The sequence below is a fragment of the Antechinus flavipes genome, chromosome 6, assembly GCF_016432865.1.
Source record: "Antechinus flavipes isolate AdamAnt ecotype Samford, QLD, Australia chromosome 6, AdamAnt_v2, whole genome shotgun sequence".
NCBI lineage: Eukaryota > Metazoa > Chordata > Mammalia > Dasyuromorphia > Dasyuridae > Antechinus > Antechinus flavipes.
Genome location: NC_067403.1, coordinates 202,640,826 through 202,665,452, shown reverse-complemented (window position 1 = coordinate 202,665,452; position 24,627 = coordinate 202,640,826). Strand labels below are relative to the sequence as shown.

At 35.7% G+C, this 24,627-nt stretch overlaps 1 protein-coding gene across 1 annotated transcript in view; it reads left to right on the top strand.

Annotated features, from left to right (window-relative positions):
- Positions 1–24,627, top strand: part of SYT9 (synaptotagmin 9) — a 202,679-nt gene that overhangs the window by 47,150 nt on the left and 130,902 nt on the right. Inside the window, exons 2-3 of the mRNA XM_051964791.1 lie at positions 6,965–7,313; positions 16,431–16,977. Coding sequence (XP_051820751.1) covers positions 6,965–7,313; positions 16,431–16,977 — 896 coding nt within the window. The remainder of the gene's footprint in view (positions 1–6,964; positions 7,314–16,430; positions 16,978–24,627) is intronic.

Below are 24,627 nucleotides of genomic sequence, written 5' to 3'. Positions count from 1 at the left end.
AAATGTTTCCTGTAGAAAATATTCTATCCAATTCTACTTTTAATTTATTGTTACCTTTTTTCTTTTTATTGTATAATTTTAACTGTTTATACTTTTCATTATGATTATATTTTATTTTTACCATTCTTTGTTAATTTTTTTCTTTTTGTCATAAGAGAACATAAACTTTATTATTTTTCTATTTCCAAATTTAACAACAGAACTAGACTATATTTGTGTTTTGTTATCAATTCTGTAAATTTCTAAATCCAGATATTATTATTATCCTCCCACTCCAGACAATTAAGTATTTTGGGAAGGGGATTGGTTTCAACCTTTTCCCTATTCACTTGTTTTGTTTTTTTTAAATCTGAAATCTCTTCTGTTGCTTTAAGTAATTTAATCAATACAATATTATAATGGCTTTTACATTTATATCATTCAAAATAACTGTGACTTCTTCAGTGTACATTTAAGTCCTACAATACACTGACTTTATCACTTTTTCATCTTACTATATTACTTCAAGATATTTTTGCATCTGATGTTTTCATTACATCAAGTTTTTGGTAATGAGTTTTTTTCTGAACTTAGGTTAGTTTATAGCTAGAAAATCTTTCTGACATACTTAGACCTATTGAGGATTTACTCAGAGATATTTAAAATCCAAGGACACCAACACAAGAATATGAGGCACATATTAGAACTTTAATGGAGAAAAAAAAGATATCAAATAGTTCATCTCAGTTTTAATAGGATTAATAATGGCATCATCATTATCAATTTAGGTAACTCTTTATGATATGCAAAACATTGTAAATATGTTATTTCTTCACAACAGTCCAGGAAAACCTCCATTTTACAGCTGTGGAAACTTAGGCTGAAACTAACTTTTCCAAGTTCACACAGCTAATAATTATCCGAGGCAGCATTTGAATTCAGATTGTCTTGAATCTTAATCTAGCATGCTTACCTACTGCACCACCTAAATGCTGATAATATACTAAAGGTTTATTACTTCAGTTGCAAAAATTCTTGTTCTTTGGAACTTTTTTTTATCTGAATTCTTTGAAATCTTTGGATTCTTAAATTTTCACTTCTTTTCAAATAGCATGCTTATATCTACTTACAAAACTGATTTGGGGTTCATGCTTTATACTTTTTAATTTTACATATATCAACTTCACAGCAAAAAAAAGTCTTATTTGAATATAAGAAAATGAGCATTTGAATCCTGCTTCTTATGTTTAATGACTTCAGACACTCCACTTAATCTCCCTTGCCCCATGTTTCCTCAACTGTAAAATGAGAGAGGGTTGACCTTGGATATCCCCTCCAATTCTAATCATTCCTGTCTTTTGTATCAAATCATGATAAGAGGTACAGTATCTTCTACCAGAAAAAGATGTGGGATTAAAATCAGAGGGCCTAGCCCCCAATCTGGGCTTATCTAGGTGATCATGAGCAAATCACTTATTTTCTATAATTTTTTTTCTTCACATAGAGTTGAAAATAATAATCATTGCACTTGCCTCATCATTCTGTAGATACTTTCTGTTACAAATCATTTGTACAAATTGTACAAATTTGTACAAATTATACAAATAATTCTATTATAAATGTTAACTGTTTCTCTGAAATATAATATTTTTCTATGGCATTTCCCCAAAAATCCAGTAATTCTGAGATCATTTCTTTTTGAATCACTTCTTTTTGATCTGTTATAAAATTTATCACTTTCAAATGCATTGTTTCCAAATATCTTCCCAGTTAGGGCACCATATGTATGCAGTAGAAGTAACATGGTTAGCAAAGGATTAGAGCCTGAGGGCTATAAATAAATCTCAAACCTTTCAGCAGCCAATGCACATCCTCAGGCGAATCACTTTTCTCAGCTGCTGTACCCATTGAGGCAAGTGGGTAGTTATTGTCACAATATGGTTACAAAATACCTTCCATGAAAAGGTGTTGTTTTAGGCATTCTCCAAATGCTGATTTTAGGCAAAGTAAATAATGACTAGACTTGGATTCATGTGACTGCTCTGGGCACATAATGGCAAGAGGATCTGTGGGCTGCCTTTCCTTATTCCTTTAAAAAAGCAATCAATACTCATCATCAAGATTCTGCAGCCACAAGCCCATGGCTTTGTGAAGTGTGTTAGGAAATAGATATTTAGACCAAGCCCAGCAGAGTGCTTTGTTTACATCAGTATTAAAGCATTGAGTCAGGTAAACATTGTGGGTTCATAGTAATGATTACTTATCTTTGGTACTTAAAATGCCTGTTAATTCTAATAAAACCTAATTATTATTTCACTAGTTGCCTCATGGGGTTGTTGTGAAGGGACAAAGAAATGATATATGGAAAGTCCTTTCTATCAGTAATGCTGCACACAAATATGAAGTGTTATTAGTATTATTCAATCAGGAGAAACAAATAGGAACCATCTATTGCCATGCCAACAGGAACCTGTCTGTGGTCACTAATAGAAATTGTAGCTGGCCAATCAGATGTTTCCTTTACTTTACAATCCATCTTCTGTCTCTGGGTCTTTAGGGACTTGGATGTCCCCACACCCATACCATGTTTGGAATATACTCCTTCCTCTTTTTTATCTTTTCTCCTAGAAAGCATAGCTCAGGAGTCACCTCCTATATTAGGCCCTTCCTGATCCCTCCATACATTTATACTGCAGTTGCTAATATGTCCTACCATTTGTAATTGCTCCTTATTACTTTCTAAATACTTTAGTTTTGTTGTGTCTCTACCCTAATCTCTATGGATATTAGTTCCTTGAGAGCAGGGAATATGTTTGGGTTTGGGGCAAGTTTTGGGGTTTTCCTTTATACCCTTGCTGTTATGAAAATAGCAAATAATTTATAAATTCTCAATGAATTTAATTACAATATTTAATTTTAAATTCTATAACTATATATAACATAAAATATATAAAATTTGATATGTTTGATTATATAAAGTATGTCATTTAATTATATATAATTTAATTGTAATTATATATAAAATACATAATTTAGATGATAATTTAATATTTATTATCCTATTATATAATTATGTAACATTATATGGTTATATTATATAATATATTAACTATGTGATTATATAATTATGTGATATGCCTAAATATGTATACATTAATTTATATAAATATATAATTTAATTATATGTAGGGATATGTATATGTATTATGCATATATATATATTTGTATGTACATATATAAAAATATATCTCAAGGTCATCTGGCAAGAAATCATTGAGACTTGGGTTTGAGAGCATGATGAGTGTTTCCTTTTCCCCAATATTCGTTCTCTTCACCATAAGATCCAGGCCTGAATTATTTACCTCATCCCTCTAGATCTCAGAAAGAAGAAGAAAATGAGAGTAAAATCAGGATTCTCTCCCCTCCCCTCCCCCCCATTCACTTTTGGGAGGAGAGAGACTAGTCTTTAGATATTCCTTTCCCAATATATGTACTTCAACCACGTCATCCTCAACCTCATGACATTTGGAGCCAGTCCTATTTAACAATACTCAGGAATATAGAATCTATCCATTAACCCAAGTGACCATTCCTAAACAATAGGAGTTTGGCTATCTTCCAAGATGGTTGCTTTGCTGCAAAATACAGTAGAACCCAATCGATGTAGCACCATTGAGACAGACCAGTTCACATAAAGGAATTTTCCAGATAACTTGAGCTTCTCCTTTTAAGTATTACTTTTTTAAAAAAAAAATTGAGCCACCTTAGATAGAAATCTTTCTTTAAAATATTTCTTTCACTTATTAAACAGGATTCTGAATAAAGTCCAATGTGATGACTCTGTATCATTATTATGAACATCAATTACAGTATAGGAATGCTCACAAATGTATGGAGGTATAAGCCTACTCAAAAATAACCTTAGATGACTGATTTTTTTTTTTTCATTTTTCTTTTCCTGTAGCCTAGTTCCCTGCTGGCTTATCAGCTTTCACTTCTTGCAGTCTGTGACTTTGCCTAAAGTGATTCCCTCACTTCCATCCTAATTTCTTCGTACTTTATGTAAAATATGGGCAGGGAAATAAGATAAGCCATCCTATTAGAATTGTTTGTAAACTAGGGGGCTTTAAGTGAGATCTAAAGGACTCTCCCATAAGTTAAAGTACATGACTTTTGTTGTATGCATCTTAAGATAGCCACTTTGGATACTCAGAAAATTTTCTTTGCTTCCTATGTGGTTTTATACAGTATTCTGAGGAGTTAAGATTGATGGATAAGATATTATTATAGTATTCAGGTCAAGTTGTTGTTGTTATTTGTCCTTTGTTCTCAAAGGGGACCATGACATTAGGGAGGTGTTGCTATGACATGCAAGTGAATTGGATTTGCGTGAGGGAGGACACACACACACACACACACACACACACACACACACACACACCATAATAATGAGGAAGATATGTAAAGTATGAGAGAAAAGAAAGAGATGTATCTTTCCAATTTGATTGGACACAATTTCTCAACTTGGTCCTTAGTCTAAACTTCAGGGAAAGCTAATTGGGAAAAATGGTAGGAGAATCTTCTAGTTTTCATTGAGTGACTAGAGAGTAGAATGGGCAGTTTTTGAATAGAAGGCTCTAATTCAGGACTTTCTTGGTGTAATTCACAAAGGGCTAGTAGTATACACTATACCCCTGTAGAAAAGATGAAATCCTGAGGAAGGACCTGACTTAGTGCCAAGTCATCTGAGCTATGAATACAAAATCCCAGTTAGGAGTCTGTGATGAAGTGAGCCTTCAAGCCCCAGCTGGATGGAGGCAAAGGATAAGACTTCATATGGTTTCCCAAGCGTAGAATCTTTTGTCTCTGTTTCTCTATCTCTTTCTGTCTCTGTCTCTCTATATGTGTCTGTCTCTTTCTCTCCCTCTCTCTCTCTGTCTCGTCTCTCTCTGTCTCGTCTCTCTCTCTCTCTCTCTCTCTCTCTCTCTCTCTCTCTCTCTCTCTCTCTCTCTCTCTCTCTCTCTCTCTCTCCCCCTCTCCCTCTCTTTTCCACTTGCCAATATCAGATTAGTGAGTAGTAGTATCAAGGAAAGATTTTTCTCAGTTGGGGAAGTGGGTGAGCATCTCTCCAAATTCATCTGAAGGTTTGGAGATGAAGATAGGGATCCCCCTGGAAGAAAGGATCTAAACTGGGAAAGTCACAGGAGAGGAGAATAGTTGGCAATAAAGAAATGAGGAATCAAAAACATAAGCTTAGTACTGGTAAGTCTTGGATATAAGAAAAGGTTAGAAATGAGGTTAGACAAACAAAGCAAAGCATAGCTATAGTGAGACAAATGTAGTCCTGAGATCACAAATTTAGAACTGAAAGGTACCCCAAGGTAACCTTATCCAAACATGAATCTCAGAGCAGTTAAACCACTTAGTTAAGATCACACAGCTAGGAAGGGATAATGCTGGTCCTCAAACCAGGTCATCAGATCTCAGATTCAGGGTACATTCCACCAGCCATGTGTCTGGAAGGTACACTGCCAAAAAATTATGTACAAACTAGTCCCCTTATCAGCCAGCTCCACTTTCTGGATGCCATAGAAACAGGGTTTGGAAAGGACTCGGAATTTATACAGCCAAACTGATTGGAACACTTAAGAAACAAACCCACACACATAAGCTTAACTTCACAGGGTTTTTAGCTAGAGATCTAAAGTGAGATCCCTTTATGGGGTCAGGTTAATTGGAAGAGAAAAAAAGTAAGGGAAAGGAGACAAAGTATGCTACCTAAGGTAGGTGAAGGGAAGGGAACTGGCAGTATCCCCCAGTGTAGGGCTACATCCCAAATCAGCAGACCTAGGTCCGTTGTGGATACTCGGGACTTAACCATTTACTTCTCTGCTCTTTTAAACAGAGGAAAGATGGAAATTATCCCGGTTTCAATTGGCTTTTTCCCTAACACCTCTCTAAGCATATCTTCCATATCAATGTCACAGGTCAGCAGGGTGACAAAAGAAATTGATTGACTCATTATTCTTCAGTAGACCCAATTCATCTTTTCATCTCAGAGCAGTAGTGAAAGAAATGTTAGCTTCTGAATTAAGTGAATTCAGAAAACCTGCCCACCTTTCTTAATACGGCAGACAAGCACTTCCCCATAGGCTTCCCATAACCCTTTAACTCTACTGAGCAAAGGGCTTCATTGCTGCCTACAATAAAGGAAACAGAGGCAACTGGCTAAACCTCCAGATCCAGCACAGGTGAGAAAAGAATATGACCCGCATGGATATGCCTCTTTTTGTGTGGGTTCAAGTGTTTTCCCATCTTCCAGAAATGAATGTAATTGAAGATGGAGAATATTAAGGGTAACACATGGCTCTGTGGGTTTCCTGATTCTTCTACTGAGGGTCTGTTGGTAACAATAGTTTATATAAATATATGTTATCACTATTATTTTATATTATGTATAATTTATATTAAATTATATTTTATAATATAATTATATGATTATAATTTTAGAATATAATTATATTTTATCTTAAATTATGCATATATCATTTTATATATGTAAATTATATATATATATATAAAACTATTGTTACCAACAGACCCTCAGTAGAAGAATATAGATGTGTGTGTGTAGATATATATAGCTTCTGTTGAGTACTTTTCACAGAATAAAACTCAAATCCATTGCCACTTCTTAAAAAAAGTCCTCCAGTTGCTAATCTCCACTCCACCTTCTAGGAAATTACTCCGCATTTTCTTTATATATATTTTGTTTATTTATATAGATTCATTTCATTTCTTCCAAAAGAATGTAAGCTCCTTGAAGACAGGGCTTATTTTATGGTGGTGGTTGTTTGTATCTCTGTCCCCACAGCCCGAGAGCCTGGCATATAGTTGGTGCATAATAAATGCTTGTTGAAACAATGAATGAACAATGAAGTAGACACTCCATTAATGCTGGTTTTGCGGTTTTCCTCCTTTTTAGACATCTCAGTGAGTTTGCTGTCTCTAGTTGTCACAGCCTGTGGGTTGGCCCTCTTCAGTGTATCTCTATTTGTGTCCTGGAAGCTCTGCTGGGTCCCTTGGAGAGAACGAGGTCTGTTCTCAGGAAGCAAAGACAACCAGGAGCCCCTGAATTACACAGAAACAGAGACCAATGACCCAGAATACAGCGAAGACTATCAGGAGCAGCCCTCGCCCTATCCAGATGCCGCCATGAAGATCAGCCACACTTCTCCTGACATCCCCTTAGCCTCTCAAGCAGAGAACAAGGAGAATTGTGTCCATGGGACCCGCATGCAACGGCAAGTGACAGAGCCCACCCCATCTGCCCGGTCAGTAGTGCTGTCTGTCTGTCTGTCCTAAGGGGGCCACTGGGATCTTCTGGTGGGAGGGGGTGCGGGAACTGGGAAAGGGACATCCATGGGAACAGGAAAGGCAGAACATTCAGATAAGAGGGGCCTCTTATCTGAGAAATGCCTTCCTTAGCAATAATAATATTCATAATCAAAACTTCCACTTTTGTCCATTTCTTTTTTTTCTTCAGTCAACATTTCCTTTAAATAGATTTCCCTGGAGCTGCTTGAAATCATATGCAATGTCTTATCTTTTCTTCTAATTGGATATTTATAGTTGACCTTTGCTTACTCTACTTGGTGATAGTATTGCACACAGACAGCTAATTTCGAAAGGATCTTCTATCTGTAACTAGTCATTCCTTGTCTTAAGTCATAGCAAATTCATTTCAATGGAACTCTATGTCCTCCACATCCTATCTTCTGACTTTTCTAGAAGAATGTGTTTGAAATATCTAGAGCTTTTTATTTCTTCCATTCTTTGATCCCACACCTTATTTCCCAATGTCATTTTCATTAATTCTCCTGTGCTCCAGTTTGCAGTGAGATAATTAAATAACAAGGCACATGTTGACTTTGCTTTGGAGAATCTTGTCAAGGTTTTAGAATCTTCATCCTCAACAATGTATTGTTGGTATATAAGATGTAATATCCTTGTAGATAAACAATAATAAGCACTGTAAGGAAGCATAATTAAGAGTCTTTTGAAGGATTGTGTCTCTATTTGGATCACTGAGCTAACAGACATACATATACCTATTACAGATGTATTATACAAGGTCCTCCACCTAGGGCCATTTCTAAACATATCCTGATGGCAGAGAGAGAGCAGAAAAAGAATAAAATTATTCCAGCTTCCTAAATCTCAAAACATGCATGGAAGACATTTGTTTTTCCTGAAACTAGTCTTTCTTTGTCCAGAAAGGAAATTTTGGTTAAGATTCTGCTATATCATCACAAGATGTCAGCTCCAAGTAATTGCATGATTTATTGACCTTGACTATTGAAAGGAGTCAGCTCTGGACCCAGAAATGTTCCATTTCTCATTTCCCGTTCGCCAGGACACCCAGAAGCCTTTGGTTCCCAAGAACTCTAAACAAAGATTTCAAAAACTGTCAGTGGTAACTTTCTAACAGAACCATTTTCACTAAGACATTGGTGTCCTAGCTATGAGAGAGCATGTGAATGGAATGTGTCTGCCTGTTATGTCAATGTCTAGAAGAGGTGTGACAAGCATAAGTTAACACCTACGTAATTATGTCTTTGTTGTACTTCTGAGACAAACTGTTAGTGATCAGCAGGGAGAATGTTTTTTTTTTTTTTTAATGAAGTCAACATTCAAAAAATATGTAATTACAAGTTTCTGAAATGGCTCAAACATTTCCTTTGCTTTATAAAGACAGGTCATTTCTCCCTACTGCCTTTGGGTTTTTTTTTTAATTATTTAAGTATAGGGGAAATCTTATTTGAAAAGTGCCAGAAATTACTCCTATACCTGCAAATAGGTTAGAGTAGGCAGTATCCCCAACTAACTCCTTGTGGACTAGATGTGTCATTTTTGACAACAAAAGGACATACTTCAACAAATCTAGGCTTCTACAGACCTGATCTTCTACAACTTGGGTCTCATCTCACACTAGTCCTTTCCAAATGCATTGTGTTCTAATCAAATTGAACACTTCAGTTTTTCCTTTTTAAAATAAAAATAGCATTTTATTTTCAAAATATACGCTAAAATAGTTTTCAACATTCATTCTTGCAAAACCTTGTGTTCCAAGTTTTTCTCCCTTCTTTCTTCCCACATTCTCCCCTAGACAGCAAGTAATATAATATATAACAAACATGTACAATTTATCTATACATATTTCCACATTTATCCACATGCTCCATAAGAAAACAGATTTAAAAGGGAAAAATTAGAAATACAACAAAAAGCAAGCAAACAACATTAAAAAGGTGAAAATAGTATATTGTGATCCACGTTCAGTACTTCAGTTTTTCTTATGCATATGTTGTATTTTCTCCTTTTGGTGACATGTTTTATGTATTTATTTATATATGAAAAACTTTGATCTCCACCTCAATCCTCCCTACTCTTATTCTTCACTATTTAAAATTCTTTTCATCTTACAAAACCCAGCTTAAGTGCTGACTTTTCCAGGAAGGTTTCCCTCAGATATCACGTGGAACTTGTTTCCTCTCATATGTTCTTATATTCTCTTCAGTACAATAGTTGTTGTAGCATTATTGTGCATTTTTAAATATTAGCTTTTACTGCTGTATGTATTGCATTTCCTCTCTAAATCATAAGACAAAAATCATAATAGCCAGAATTTATATAATGCTTTAAGTTTTTCAAAGTACCTTACAAGCAATGCTTCATTTTATCTTCACAACAACTCTAGGAATTAAATGCTAATATTAAGCTCATTTGACAGATGAGGAAATTGAGGCAGACAGAGATTAAGTGATTTGCCCAAAATCACACAGCTGGAAACTAGGTCTTTCTGACTCCATGTCCACCTGCCTATTGTCCATGAGGCCATGGACCATTTTTGAATTATCATTGCATTTTCCCCTACTGGAGTATTTTATACAGAATATAGATTTAATATATGACCGTTCAGCATCGAACAATTAAAATTTTTACAGCTCCAACCTTAACATATAAATACTTTGCTAATTTTATCAAATTACTTCCACTGGTACACATTGCAATGTCTTTATGCCTTCTCATCCTGCCTGATTCTTATCCAAGACTACACAGAGATTCTCCAAAGAGGATTCACCCACCATACTGGAAGATTTCTCCTAATTGTTTTATTTTCAAAAAACAGTCTTATTGGCTAAGTTCTTTTCAAGGCTAAGCCCACTGAGACACTCTTTCCCTCCTCATGGCAACTTCCCTTTAATGATGTCTTTCTCCTTCCTATAGCTAACTCTGGTTAGGCTTCTAAACTCCTCTATGGATTTAGCCTGCCAGTCAATGGCATATTCACACTTCATGGAATATTCTTTTAATGGCTTATTTCAAATCCCTTTCCTTGCTAATTCTCTTGCTTTCCCCAGTCTATTTATTTACCACAGTCTATTTTATCTCTTCATTTTGCCTGTATCCTCTTCTCTTAATAAAATATCTTTTGGGGAAAAAAATCTTATTGACATGTTTTGTTTTTTCCATTGATTGCTCCCATTTCATGAGATATCTCATAACAATGTAAAAAGCTCTCTTATTATAAGTGATTGCAGGGAGGGGCTAGGAAAAAAAAAAGTCTTATAACAAATATGTATAATCAGGTAAAAACAAATTACCTGAATGATTAGTTGAAACTGTATATAGTATGTGTATTTTCATGTATATGATATGGATGTATACACACACACATTGGGCCATTCATTGAAATGGATATGATAATATGGGCATTATACACTTGACATTTACTTGCCCCAATCATCCTCTGCCCCAAACTTATGAATGTGTATATATATATATATATATATATGTGTGTGTGTGTGTGTGTGTGTGTGTGTGTGTGTGTATTTATCTATTTGTGAATGAATTGGAATATCTATAAAGTCTATTGATAAATAGGAGATCCATTTTCCTTTAGGGCTTTATGTAAGACATTCACACATGCAAAGATAGTTTTCAACATTCACCTTTGCAAAACCTTATGCTCCAAACTTTTCTTCCTCTTCTCCCCCCTCCTCAAGACTAGAAAGCAATCTGATATATATTAAATATGTGCGATATTCCCATATTCATCATCTTTTTTATTTTCTATATATCTTCCTGTTTGATCTCTTCCTTGATATTCAGTGGATAGTTGATCAAAGTTACTTCATAGAATCATAGAATAAAAGCTGGAGAAATCTTAGAAGTCATTTATTTTAATCCAACCCTTTCATTTTATACTTGAGGAAATTGAGGCATAGTGAAAGTAAGTAACTTATCAAGGTAGCAGATGAGAGCCAGGATTCAAACTTGAGTTTTGTGATTTCAACAGTGTTCTTTCCAAAGTGCCACACTTTCTTCTATGGTCCTGTCATGAAATAGTCTATAATCTTAAATAGATCCGTGAGAGAAACCTTGTTAAGGAAATGCCCTCCTAGGGTTACAGTTTGTTCTACTGGTTCAAATATATTTTGTATAATTAATACATAATTTTGTTTTATGAACAAAAATTATATAATTAGTAATTTTGTTTAATATACATTTTGTTCTGCTGGTTCAAATATATTTTGTATAATTAACAAACAATAAACACAGAAGGATTTTATTACATTCGTTATATCTCTCAATTAATTGCATGACTCAAAAATGTGGTCTTCTGAATCAAATTGTGTGGGAAAACCCACATGTCCCCTATTCATATTGTCATCATGGATACTCTTAATCATAGATCATTCACATAATGATTTTATAGAGAAGAAAATGTAGGCATATAGGTCAGTGATTGCTGGTATTTTTAAATGTCTTGGTTGTTATTACTGGTGACAGTACTGTTTGTAAAGGACTTGCTGCAATCTTTTGTCCTTTGGGATTCTCTCTGTCTTTGAAAAATCTTGAAAATCAACTCTCAAGTAACTTTAAAATTGTCACTAGCAATAGACATTTTCTGTTTGTATTTTGTCAGAGCATGTTTCCTTCCCTGATCTCATCTTCTTAATACCATTACTAGTTCTTCAAATGTTACAATCAGCTATTGAGATGGAAGAATTAAAATGTGCAAGTGCATTATTATCAACAGTGACAATAGCGCTCTATAGAAATGTCAACAAATATATTCCTTTTTTATCTATTTATTGCACTTCTTTATGGTGTGTTTGTGTGTATATGAATATGTATGTAAGAAAACAGGACACCCAGAGAGGTTAACATTATTCAACTAACCCCATTTCAGTGTAAATAAGTAACCACATCCACTTCTCTGAATTTAGGTTTATCTCTGTACTAGAATTCTTAGCAAAGCTTTTCTTAATATGAAAACCAGTGTACTTCTCACTGAACATAAACATTATATCACAGAATCATATCTAAGAATTTTACATTCTGCCTCTACTCTTTGCATGGAACTTTGTTGTATCTTGCACTCTGTAACAATCTGTAATACAACATAATTTCCCTTGATTTTCCCTTTTCTAAATTCTATGTATAATGGTAATTTATTCTATATATAATTGTAATCAGATTTTCTTGAGATATAGAGGAAGCTCTCTGGATCAACAAGCCTCTCCCTGCAATCACTTATAATAAGAGAGCTTTTTATTGACTTGTACCCTGAACTTTGAGCTATGGGGGATTTTCCTCAGGACAGTCAGACTTCATACCATGCTCTCTGTAGATTCATTTTCCCTCCTCTTCCTTAAGTTATTTTATGAGATTAAACTGCTTGTAATCTTTCATCATCCAGCTCTATAATGTTTTGCAAATGAATTGTATTCTAAAATAGTGTTATCCTTGACCATGGCTTTACAGCTGTAGTAATTTGTGAACCCTTTCTGCCTTCTTGTGACAACTACATATCAATTCAACTTTTCTAAGAAATTACTCTAGTCAATATCTTGGCTTTTGTTCATCCTCTCCCCCCTTTCTTAGTTGGCAGCTGCCTAAACAAGCTCGATGGGTTCTGCTGTAATCACACATATTTGTGTAGAGGGAGGCGTTCCTCAATTTTTTCCCTTTCTTTACTTATTGATTTTTGTTATTTGATTTTGTTTGTTTTGTTTGATGTGATTTGACTTGTTATTGATTTTTACCTTTGCTCCAAGCAGTCAATGATGTGACTTTAAAGTCAGTTGATTCTGAAATGATGCACAAAGAAATAAAAATTATTTTCTTTTCTATTAAGATACAGGAAGTTCCATATTTGGAGATGCTATTTTGTATTTGCCATATCCAGCACTATCTAGCTCTCTTCATGAAAAAAAGAAATTCAAAATGCAGAGGCGTAAGGACTCTAATATCCTATGGACCTCTGACCTTTTTCATTTCTTGTTCCAAGCTGTGTTTTCCAACATTGTTTTCCTCATTCCTACTTTCCTACATCTTTCTCATGAATGTTTCTGAGTATAAGGGTATATTTTGTCCTTGCCTTGAGTGACTCTTGAATTTTTCTAATGTAATGGGATTTTGCTTTATGAATGTCCAGATCACCTATCATATAGCAGGTGCTAAAGACCTATTTCTAAAAGAAGGCATTCTGTGTTCCCCTTCTACAGGGTTGGATGCCCTCTTTCCATAGTCTGCAGCCAGAACATGCTGCATCCTAAAAATTACCAGACTGGGACAGTGTCTCTCATTCTTTTTCTGGTGTTATGGCAGGATGCAGGATTGAAGATCCCCTTTACCCAAAGCAGGGCACCATGACTTCAGCTGGCTGAGGAGGTTATTCCCCTCCTTTCCTTTAGACATTGTCCCCAAGAAACAGGCTTGGGGGGTGTTTAGTTTTGTTTGTCCTTTTTAATTTTGGAGGCCCATGAAACAGAGTCTTTGGAAACCTTGGAGGCTGAATATGACACGCAGCTCAGGTACGCAAGACTTCTCTGCCTGTTCCTTGAACCAAAAGGGGTAGACAAAACAGACTAAATTCCAAGCCTGCTTTGTGGATCTTAAAAGGAGATTCCAAACTCTAGCCAGCTTAATTAATGGTATCTGTGCTATAGACAAATTGGCCAAACTAACAGAAAGTTTGAGACTATACCAGTCTGGTAGTTTAAAGATGCAGCCTCTTCTGGCAATTTTGTCAATAAAAAGAGACAGTGTCTTCTCCCAGAAGCAAGTTTCTGTCGTCTCCTACTTTGGCCCCTCCATGTTAGCTGATTTGGGCAAATGCAAAGCAAGCCTTGTTGCATTTAGAATTCTAAGACTTCATCGTCTGTAATAAATTTCAGTATTTTTCCCTAGCAGTCTATTTCATTATTCTCATTTTGGGGCCTATAAGGTGATTTTTTTTTTTTTAGCAACCTGTGCAAAGGCTCAAAACTCAAAAAAAATTAAATGTGTTTTGTTTTCCCTGAGGGGAATCAGAATAAAGCCTTTTTGCTGCCTGAGTCTCACTGATGACTTCTTAGTAAGAGAGAACCATGGAATTGAAGCAGCCTAGACTGGAAATTGAAGGAAAATATCAAAATCAGAATAATAAGCTAAGAAGCCAAAGAACAGACTTCATTAGCAAATATTTAATTTGTAAATATCTTTTAAAAGCCTGTCTACCCAAATCCCTAGATGCATTCCAATAGCTCACCTTCCTGGCTAATGTCCTTTCTATCTCAGAATGGAAATGAAAGCTCTTAGGCTGAGTTTCTGAGCCAGTGACTTGAAGTAGGTCAGTAACAATTCACTTTCTCCACTATGGTACTTAAAGCATATTTCCTGTGATTCAATATGAACAGATACCTTACAGGGGACAAACTTCAGGCAGGTAGAATGAGCCCCAGCTGATGCTTAGCAGCAACATAGTATACTCAGATGTGGATCTAAAGTCAAGGACTTAAGTGCTAATCCTCACTCTGGGTGGAAGCATATTCCATAAACCTTTTTAGTTTCTCTAGAAATATTAATTTCTAATCTTAAATAAATATTTCTAAAAACCATTTCCAGGTGTGTTCCCTTTAGAAAATGGGATAGTTTGAAGATGAAAGACTTTAAATATCTTTAAGGATTAAGGGTGTTGACCAAATTTATAGCACAAAGAATAGCCCCTTGTCTTTTTGTTGTTTTTTGAGACAATTAGGTTAAATGACTTGCCTAGACTCAATAACAAGTGTCTTGAGATCATAATTGAATACTGACTCTACTGCCAGTGCTCTGTCCACTGCATCACCTACCTACCCTTTATCTTATTAAGAACATGGCCATACTCATTCCTTGAGACCAGCTTATTGACATTTAAATTAAGCACTTTCCTCTTTCCCCATTTCTAGAACCTATTTTGTGGGACCCATTCTTTTCCATTAAGAAAGGACTGGAATATTGATGAGGAGACCTCATAATCTCTGAAGGAAATGGTCAAGGAAGGAAATGAGTGATAACTATTGTTCTGGAATATTTTTTTTTAATTTTAACATTTTCCTTGTTCAAGATTCCTAAAAATGTTACCTCAAATTAAATTGGAAGAGATATGCCTGAGGCATTGAAGGAAGATGGCATAGAAAGCAGGGCTGCCAGTATGGATCTGTCCCTCTCTCCCCCTCCCCCTTTCCCTCTCCTTTCCCCTTTTCCTCCTCCCTCCTTCCCTCTCTTTTTGTCTTTCTCACTCCTTCCCTCCCTCCCTCTGTCTCTGTCTCTCTCTTTCTCTGTGTGTGTGTCTGTCTCGCTGTCTTTCTATCTGTATATCTCTGTCTCTGTCTTTCTGTCACTCTATGTCTGTCCGTCTTTATCTCTCTATCTCTATCTCTCTCACTGTCTTTCTGTCTCTCTCTGTGTGTCTGTCTCTTTCTGTTTGTCTCTGTCTTTTTCCCTATCACTCTCTCTGTCTCTGTCTCTCTGCGTCTCCATCTCTCTCTTGTTCTTTTTTCTCTCTTCCCTCCCTCCCTCTGTTTTTTCTCAGAAATGCATGAATATTAGAATAATGTTAAGTCAAATTTTTTCTGGCAGTCATGCCTAAAGTGCAGAGCAGAAAATTAATATTTTTCCCTTTGACATGTACTATTTACTTGCTTTGTGTCTTTACACATTTCAGTGTCCCTCTCTGGGTTACCTGTGTAATTCAATAAGAAGCAGTAATATGAGAGTGAGAGGATTAAACTAGTTTCTGTAAGATCTAGTTGTTACATTTTGCCTCAGTTCCAAAGAAGAAATAAAATTTTCCACTGAGTTAAGATTAGAGTTATTTAGGGAAGAATTCTTTAAAAACTCTAATATAAGGTTATGCTGTTGCTGCTTCCCCTACTCCTGTTCCTTATGTCCTAGAAATATATTTTTCTCATATAAGAAAATATATTTGTCCTTGCTAGGTTCAGGTCAAGAAAATACAGCTGTTCTCGTCCTTGGCAAAACCTGCTGTGGCAAAGGACCAACGCTTAGATGTATGTTTGCAAAGAGGCTTTTCCTAAACAGGTCATAATTTTGTTTTTTCTTGCTTTTCACTCAAGGCACAACTCAATCCGAAGGCAACTCAACCTCTCAAACCCAGACTTCAATGTCCAGCAGCTTCAGAAGCAGGAACAACTGACAGGGATTGGACGCATTAAACCTGAGTTATATAAGCAGAGGTCAGTGGACACTGATGATGGGAGAAAAAGCAACAGCAAAGCCTGTGGGAAACTGAACTTCATTGTGAAATATGACTGTGACTTAGAGCAGCTAATCGTAAAGATCCATAAAGCTGTCAACCTGCCAGCAAAAGACTTTTCTGGGACATCAGACCCTTATGTCAAGATTTACTTGCTCCCGGATCGGAAAACTAAACACCAGACTAAAGTTCACAGAAAGACACTAAACCCAGTCTTTGATGAGGTTTTTTTATTCCCAGTTCCCTACAATGATCTTGCCATGAGGAAGCTTCACTTTTCTGTCTATGACTTTGACCGATTCTCCCGCCATGATTTAATTGGTCAAGTGGTTGTGGATCACTTCTTAGATTTGGCAGACTTCCCTCGAGAGTGTATCCTTTGGAAGGATATCGAATATGTCACCAATGTGAGTCCAAAATTTCTTCACTTGGGGGTCGGGGGAACGATTTCTTGGTCATTGCAGAACCTGGATTGGTGCTTGTGCAAAACTCATCAGTGGTCACATGCAATAGCTCTTTCTTCCATGGTGTGTCTCTTGACCCTTAAGTCAAGTGTTCTACAATCTTCTGTAAAAGTTTAAGCTTTCATTGTGTACCACCTAGAGATTGGTTTTGGTTTTGGTTTTTATGGGAGGGAATGTGGAGACACAAAGCAAGGATATGTCAGAGGTGGGACTTGAAGCCAAGTGTTCCTATTTCAGAGTATAACTTAAGGCTATTCATCTTCCACAAAAAAGAAGTTGCTTAATAAATGTATGGTGAATTTTCAGGAAGATGAATAGAGGATGTATTCTTATATGAGGAGTAAGAAACTGGACTGGTAACAAAATTCTAGACTCAAATGTTCACATTTGATTAAATAAGTATTTACTAAGCAGCTATTATACCCAGTAGTGTCTATATTAATGAATAAAGATTATACGATGAAAATTCCTTAGACAGACAAAATCTCAGGTACAATCCTTTCCTGAAAGGGGGAACAGGTTCTGTGGTATTTGCTTGTGTTAGAAAGATAAAAATGAAGTGGTTTCTCTCTCAAGGATATTAAGTTCTACATGGGCATTATATCTGAATCTTCCTTTGATTTTTCCTGAGATAGGAATTTGGAATCTCTTCAATAAATAAGTTAGTAGCTGTTATTTGGAGGTATAGGGATAATATCTAAGATTATCTGTGTTTCTACTGCTTGATCCATCCTACTTACTATCTTTGCAAGTAGAGAGTAGATTTTTGCTTTTCTCCTTCCTGTCATTTTTCTATAGCTGTCATTTTTGCTAAATGGATCTTGGCACTCCATTAACTATGTGCTGTCTATGGGAGACCCTTGCATGGGATCTCTATTCCAGGAGCATGAAATCCCTGAGGCTGTCCTCAAAGAGTTAGATCAGCAGCCTTAGTCAGATTTATACCCTTAGGCACATGGGTAGGAGTAGTATCATTAGCTGGTAGGGTTTATAATAAAGAGCTGGAACCTTAGAAACAAAAGCTACAAGGAAAGCAATATTTATAGATATCATTGATGATAGGGAAATTAATTTACGAAAAGCAGCTTCAAGATATGACTAAGCAAATAGAGAAGAGGTTCTGTATAAATGAATATGTTTCCAAATAGTTTACACTAGTTTACAAAGGGTTAACCGGAGGCACAGAAGGGAAGTACTACAAGAAAACACTTTAGGCTATCTAAGATGCAAAAACTGGTGAAGAAGAACCAATGAGATCCCTCCTTCCTTCTCCCCTCTTCTCAAGGGACATCAAAACCATTACGGAAAAGGTAATGAAATGACATAGTTATAATTCATCAATCGCAAAGAGCAGGGTCAAGTACCATTTAACAACTACAGAAGAAATAACAATGACTGAAATGTATGTGTGTATCTATAGCTGTATTATGTACATATGTGTGTATGTGTGTTCTGGTACTCCTTTCTTAGCACTCTTTCTTGGTCTCCTTTACTGGTTCATCTCTATTGTACTAACCATGAGTTTCTCCCATCCCCAAGGCTCTGCCCTGCACAGTTTTTTTCTATCCATACTATCTCATTTGATGATCTCATTAATTCCCCTGAATTCTATTGTTATCTCTCTACTAGTGATTTCTAGTTCTGTATGCCTAACTTACTCTCTCTGCTGAGCTACTGCTCTCCAGTTAACTCTACAGTCCAGAGTTAACTCTACAATCCAACTATTCAGCAGTTTCTTCTCCCAATTTTGTCTAATATGTCATTTCTACCACTATATCTCTTAATATGTATTCCTTTCTCTCCGCCCACAAAACTATCACCTTAGTTTAAATACTTATTACCTTTCCCTTGGACTATTATCATAACCTCCTAATTGGTCTCTTTCCTCACTTAGAGTATTCTTCTTCTCCCAATTTTGTCTAATCTGTCATGTCTCCCACTATATCTCTAATATGTATTCCTTTCTCTCTATTCACAAAACTATCACCCTAGTTTAAATATTTATTACCTCTCCCTTGGACTATTATCATAATCTCCTAATTGGTCTCCCTTCCTCAAGTATTTCTCTACTTCAATCCAAATTCCATATAGCTACTAGAGTGATTTTCCTAAAGTCCAACTTTGACCATATCATACACCTAATATATGAGGCAGGTTTTGTAGAGCATATTAAATAAACTCCAGTGACTTCCTTTTAAGGTTTGCAAAATGACTTATATCCAGTATCTCATTTGTACCCACAACAAATCTGTGAGAGGGCACCATGACCATAATTTACCCCTTTTTTAATTTAGAGAGATTAAATGAGTTACCAGTGGTTATAAAACATGTAAATGTCCCAAGTTTAAACCCAAGTCTTTTTTGATTTCAGCTCTAGCACTCAATCCATTTTGCCATATTGCTTCTCAAATCAATATTGGACAGGGGAATTCTAAAATGGAGTTAAGTGGGGGAGCAGAGTGGGTTAGCCAGAGATTCAATTCCATTTAAAGGAACATATATTAAATAATCATTTAAAGTGTAAGTTAAAATTACCCTTATGACAAAAAGGAATATTATATATATATGTATATATATATATATGGAACTATAGTAGTAATGGTGGCAACAGTCATGGTGGTATTGGTGACAGTGGTGATAGTGTTGGCAGGAGCAAAAACAGTGACAATGGCAGAAGTGTTATTAATATTAATATATTATATATTAGAGAGATACAAGAAAAGTACTGTTCAAAGTCCAAATGGAGGAATGGATCAGAGAAAACTTCATAGAGGATGTAGTCCTTAGAAGTTGGTCTTTAAGGAACATGTGGGAGTCCAAGAAGCAAAAGTGGAGTGGGGGAATGAGGATGGAAAAATACTATAAGAACCCAAATTGCATTGCTTCTTAACTTATTTAGGCTAGTCCTCAGATACCTGATACAGTTTTATTTCCCATTCTATTCTTGAAAGCTTTACTCATTAATAAGACCAGTTAATCAATCAATAAAGAAAAATACATTGGTTAACTATGTGCTATGAACCAAGTATTGTGCTATGTACTCAATACAGAATTTAAAATGAGATGTTCTTTTCCCTCAAAAAACTTGTATTCTTATATGAGGATACAACATATGGGAAAATGATGACCAGGAAATTTGATCAGGCAATCATAATCACAAGGTTTATCAGTGGAAACAGAGCAGTAATCTGTGAAGAGATGAGGAAGTCCAAAATGTATGTGGATATCAGAAAATAATTCAATTGAAATGAAGAGCCTTGAGAACTTAATAGTATATGATGAGCCTGGAAAGTTAGGACTGTGTCACAATGCCAAGAAAAGAATTTAAACTTTCTTCACTAGGCAATACATGAACTTTGATGTTTAGGGAATGCTATATGAACCAAATGCTATAATTATGAAGAATGTTTGGAGAGTAACCTAGAGATTGATAAATGATACTAAAAAATAAGAAGGTGATATATAACAAGGAGAATAGTTCATATGATCTTCAAAAGAGTAAAACCTATTGAGGGATATACATTTTTTAAATGATCATGAAGTGGCAATGGAGCAAAAAGAAGTGAAAATAGGAATCTCCAATTGAGATGATTACAAGAAAATGTGATATCTGTGGTAGAAAGCCAAATTTCAGTTAAGACGAGGGGAAGGAAGGAACATGGACTGAAAAACTGAGAGGTAGATGTATTTAAGGATGTGACAAGATTTCTAAAAGGCACATTACAACTGGCTGGAAAATGAGAGTAACTAGGTCAGATGAGCCAGGGGAGAAGCAGGACTGATCAGAACAGGGTTGACTGATAATGTAGCTTGCATCTAACATAGCATCAATACCCAAGATGGAGGGATTCAGTATCATGGGAAGAAGATTGGAATTGCATGTTGAGACTATAGGAAGCAAATGGCTCAGTGGGCAAGATTTAAGCAGTAAACAACTTGAAAATGGAGCCAGCTTCAAATGCTAAATGGAATGTGGACTGCCAGTGTTCCCCGCTTTCATGCCTGCCTGAGACCTCACTCAGAGTTGTACCTTTTTCTACTTTGATGATGGCTAAGGGACTTCTAGTCCATAAAAGTAGATGACACAAAGTTTGCATGAGATATTTGTTGTTTCTGACAGTGGCTAAGGGATTCTATCCCTCAATGCCCCTAGAGAGCAGCTGCCTGAAGTCTGAGTGAAATCTTATCCCCAGTGTTTTTCTGTTCCTGTTGATGACAAGTACTCACAAATATAAAGGAGAAAGTCTGAAATAATTCAGAAATCAACAGTTAGCTATGTTTATTTTAGGCAGGAGGAAATAAAAGGGAGAAATGGGAATAACCAGATGAACTCTCAGAAACAAATCAAGTCCTACATATAGGTAAACCAGGGTTCAGAAGAAAATAGGTCAGTCTACAGCATCTGAAGTCAATGATCAGTAATCAATAAACATTTACTAAGCACCAAAATGTGGTAAGCACTGATGATATAAATCAGAAAAATAAAGCCCCTGACCTCAAGGAGTTTCCTAGCTACTGACAGGTAATGGTTATAGTTATATATATAATGGTATATTGGTATGGTACTAATGGAAATAATACACAATAAGTAATACACAAAAGGAAGCTGAGGATGGTAGGGAGTTTAAAGGGTATTCAGCACAGGAGCATGATGTTTTGGAAATCAAACCCAAACACAACAACTAGTGAAAAATAAAAAGTTGAGTTGGACAGTTGAATGGGTGAGAAAATAAAGGATTGGGTAAATGGTGATTACCAACCAAAATTTAAAAGACTATTTAGGTAATTACATGAAGGTTGATGAAGAATATAGCAACTCTATTTCAGAGGTGATCTTTTTTACCCTATTTTTTTTTTACCAACTCTCACCAAACAAAGGCATGATGGAATATAAAATAGAAGTATCCTTTTTTAGCCAAACTTTTTCTAGTATGAAAGCCTTCATTTTTAGTTGCTTATCTCTATTTAAAGGGACAAATTCAGAATGAGATTGACCGAATTTCAGCTTTGGAAGGTAGTTAGTTCACCTTCACTAAGAATCGCCTCTGGTGTTATTCATAGGTGATCAATCTAGCTGCACAATAGCAGAAAGTGGATTTGGGTTCATATCCCATCTCTGACATTGACAGTATGGCTTTGGGAAAATTATTGAGCCTCTGGGCCTCAGGTTACATCATCTTTGGAATGGTTGGACTAGAAAATCCCTAAAGTTGCTTTAGATCCATAATCCTATAATTTACAAAAAGAAGCAATTAGCTCCCAAGTCATCTCTTCTCTACCTTGGGGAGTGTCATGAAGTTTCCTTACATCAAGGAACAGTTTTACATACTGAATAAATTATTTTTGCTTATTAGCCATTCCAAACCATAAATTGTCTGTTTGCTCTCTCTTTTTCTACATGTGATAGTTGACCTAAAGAAGGTAACAGTTTGTTAAAAAGACACAATTAATGCATAAAAAACAATGAGAGAGTCAAATCCTGTAGTGCTAAGGACAATTGTATTCTAAGAAGAAGGCTATCTCTCTGGACAGGAGTAGTAAAGATAGATTCAATAGAAAAAGTGAGCCCTAAATAATAGTTAAGTTTCAAAGGAGAGAAGTAGAGGGAGGGAATGGCATTGTAGGCAAATGATACAAATTTTTAGAAATCACAAAATCATAAATGACCAGAATTAGCATACTGTTTTTGAGGAATTAAAAAGATGGTCTGATTAGAGCAATCATTGAACCAATCAACATTTATTAAGCATTTATTGTGTGTCAGGCACGGTACTATGGTTTCCCAGACAAGTCATAGGATCATGGATCTAAATTTGAAAGCAGCTTTAGCGATTATATAGTCCAACCATTTCAAAGACAAACAGGAAATTTCCCACACCCTCAAGGAGCTTAAACTCTGTCAGATCAGAAAATATTGGGTAGTAATAAGAGATTCTTGTCTAACAAACCACAGAAAGCATTCAGTCCCACTTGGTTTTCAATTTGCTTCTGTCCTCTTTGCCAAAAAGAATATTTGAACTGGAAATGATAGAACAAAAGTAGATAATAAGAAGTTGAAACCTAATGTAAGGAAGGAGATATTAAGAAAGTATCAAGCTTTCCTTGAGTTTAAGTCACCAAGCTCAAACCAATTGCTTCTCAAACTCAGAGATGGTAATGTATTTGTTGAACCACTGCCAGTGACCTTTGGGAGATCATGGAGAACAGAGAGAGGGACCAAATAATTATAATAATAACAATAATGATGATAATGATAGCTAACATTCATAAAGCACTTATTAAGTGCGAGGCACTGTATTAAGGGCTTTACATTATTATCTCATTTGATTCTCACAACAACCTTGAGAAGTGCTCTTTATTATTCTCCTTAGTTTACAGATGAGAAAACTGAGGCAAATCAATGTTAAATGACTTGCCTAGGATTATGCAACTACAACTGGAGAGGGGTATAAAGCAAGGAAAATCTCCCCAAACTATATCCCAATTAGATTGACTTTAATTCCTGTCAAAACTATAAAATATTCTTTTAAAGAGATAGTACCCCCCCAAAAAAAGAAAAGAAATAATTCTTGTTCATGAGGAGCTTACATTCCAACAAAAATGACAAAAACTGTGTATATACAGACATAATTATACATGTGTGTACTTGTCTGTGTATATACAAAATAAATATACAGTAAATGCAAGGTAATTAGATACTTTTTTGGGAAAGAGGATAGCAGCAGATGGAGAGATCAGGAAAAGTGTCAGGTAGAACAAGGGGTGGGAAACTTCCAGCCAGAGGCCATCATTTGCTAAGGCAACGATCGGCAATGATGGGCTGCAAGCTGGGTATAACAATATCCCATTATTTGAGTTCTATATCTTGATAATTTTGTATGGCTCATGAATGATGTGATAAATATCCAAATGACCTTTGGCAGAAATAAGGTTCCCTTCTCCTGAGGTAGAAAGTGGTGCATAAATTGCATCTTAAAGGAAGAAAGGGATTTCATGAAGCAGAACTGAGGGAGAAATGCATCCTGACTGTGGGCAATACCTAATGTAAATGTTGGTTTGTCAAATATCAGCAACAGACATCATGCCCTCAAAGTGAAAAGACTCGTATGTCCACACCTTTTGACCTAGAGATCTCACTTTTAAGCAACGAATCCAAAGAGATAGAGGTAAAAGGAAAATTTCCTTATCTACCGATATATTTATAGCAGCACTTTTTGTAGTAGGAAAAAAAAATGGAAATAATGTAGATTCCCATCAATTACAAAATGACTAAACAGATTGTTATATATTTTAAGGATAATGACAATGAGGACCAATGGAGGGAAGTTACTCATCCAAGATCACTCAGCTAGTTTTTTATAGAACTGGAACTAAAAACTAGGTTTCCTGATTTCTAATGTAATGCTTTTGTCCTCCTTTACATGCTGAAATATGTTTAATTCATTCTAATGATTGATAATAACAGGTAGTGAGAAAAATGGTAGGTAAAGGTGACTAATGCCCCTAGAGGAAAAAAAATCCTGTTTGTTCTTTATGCCCTTGAAACAAATTGGTTTGCCTTTTCTGACACCATCACCTTATAATCCCTGCCAA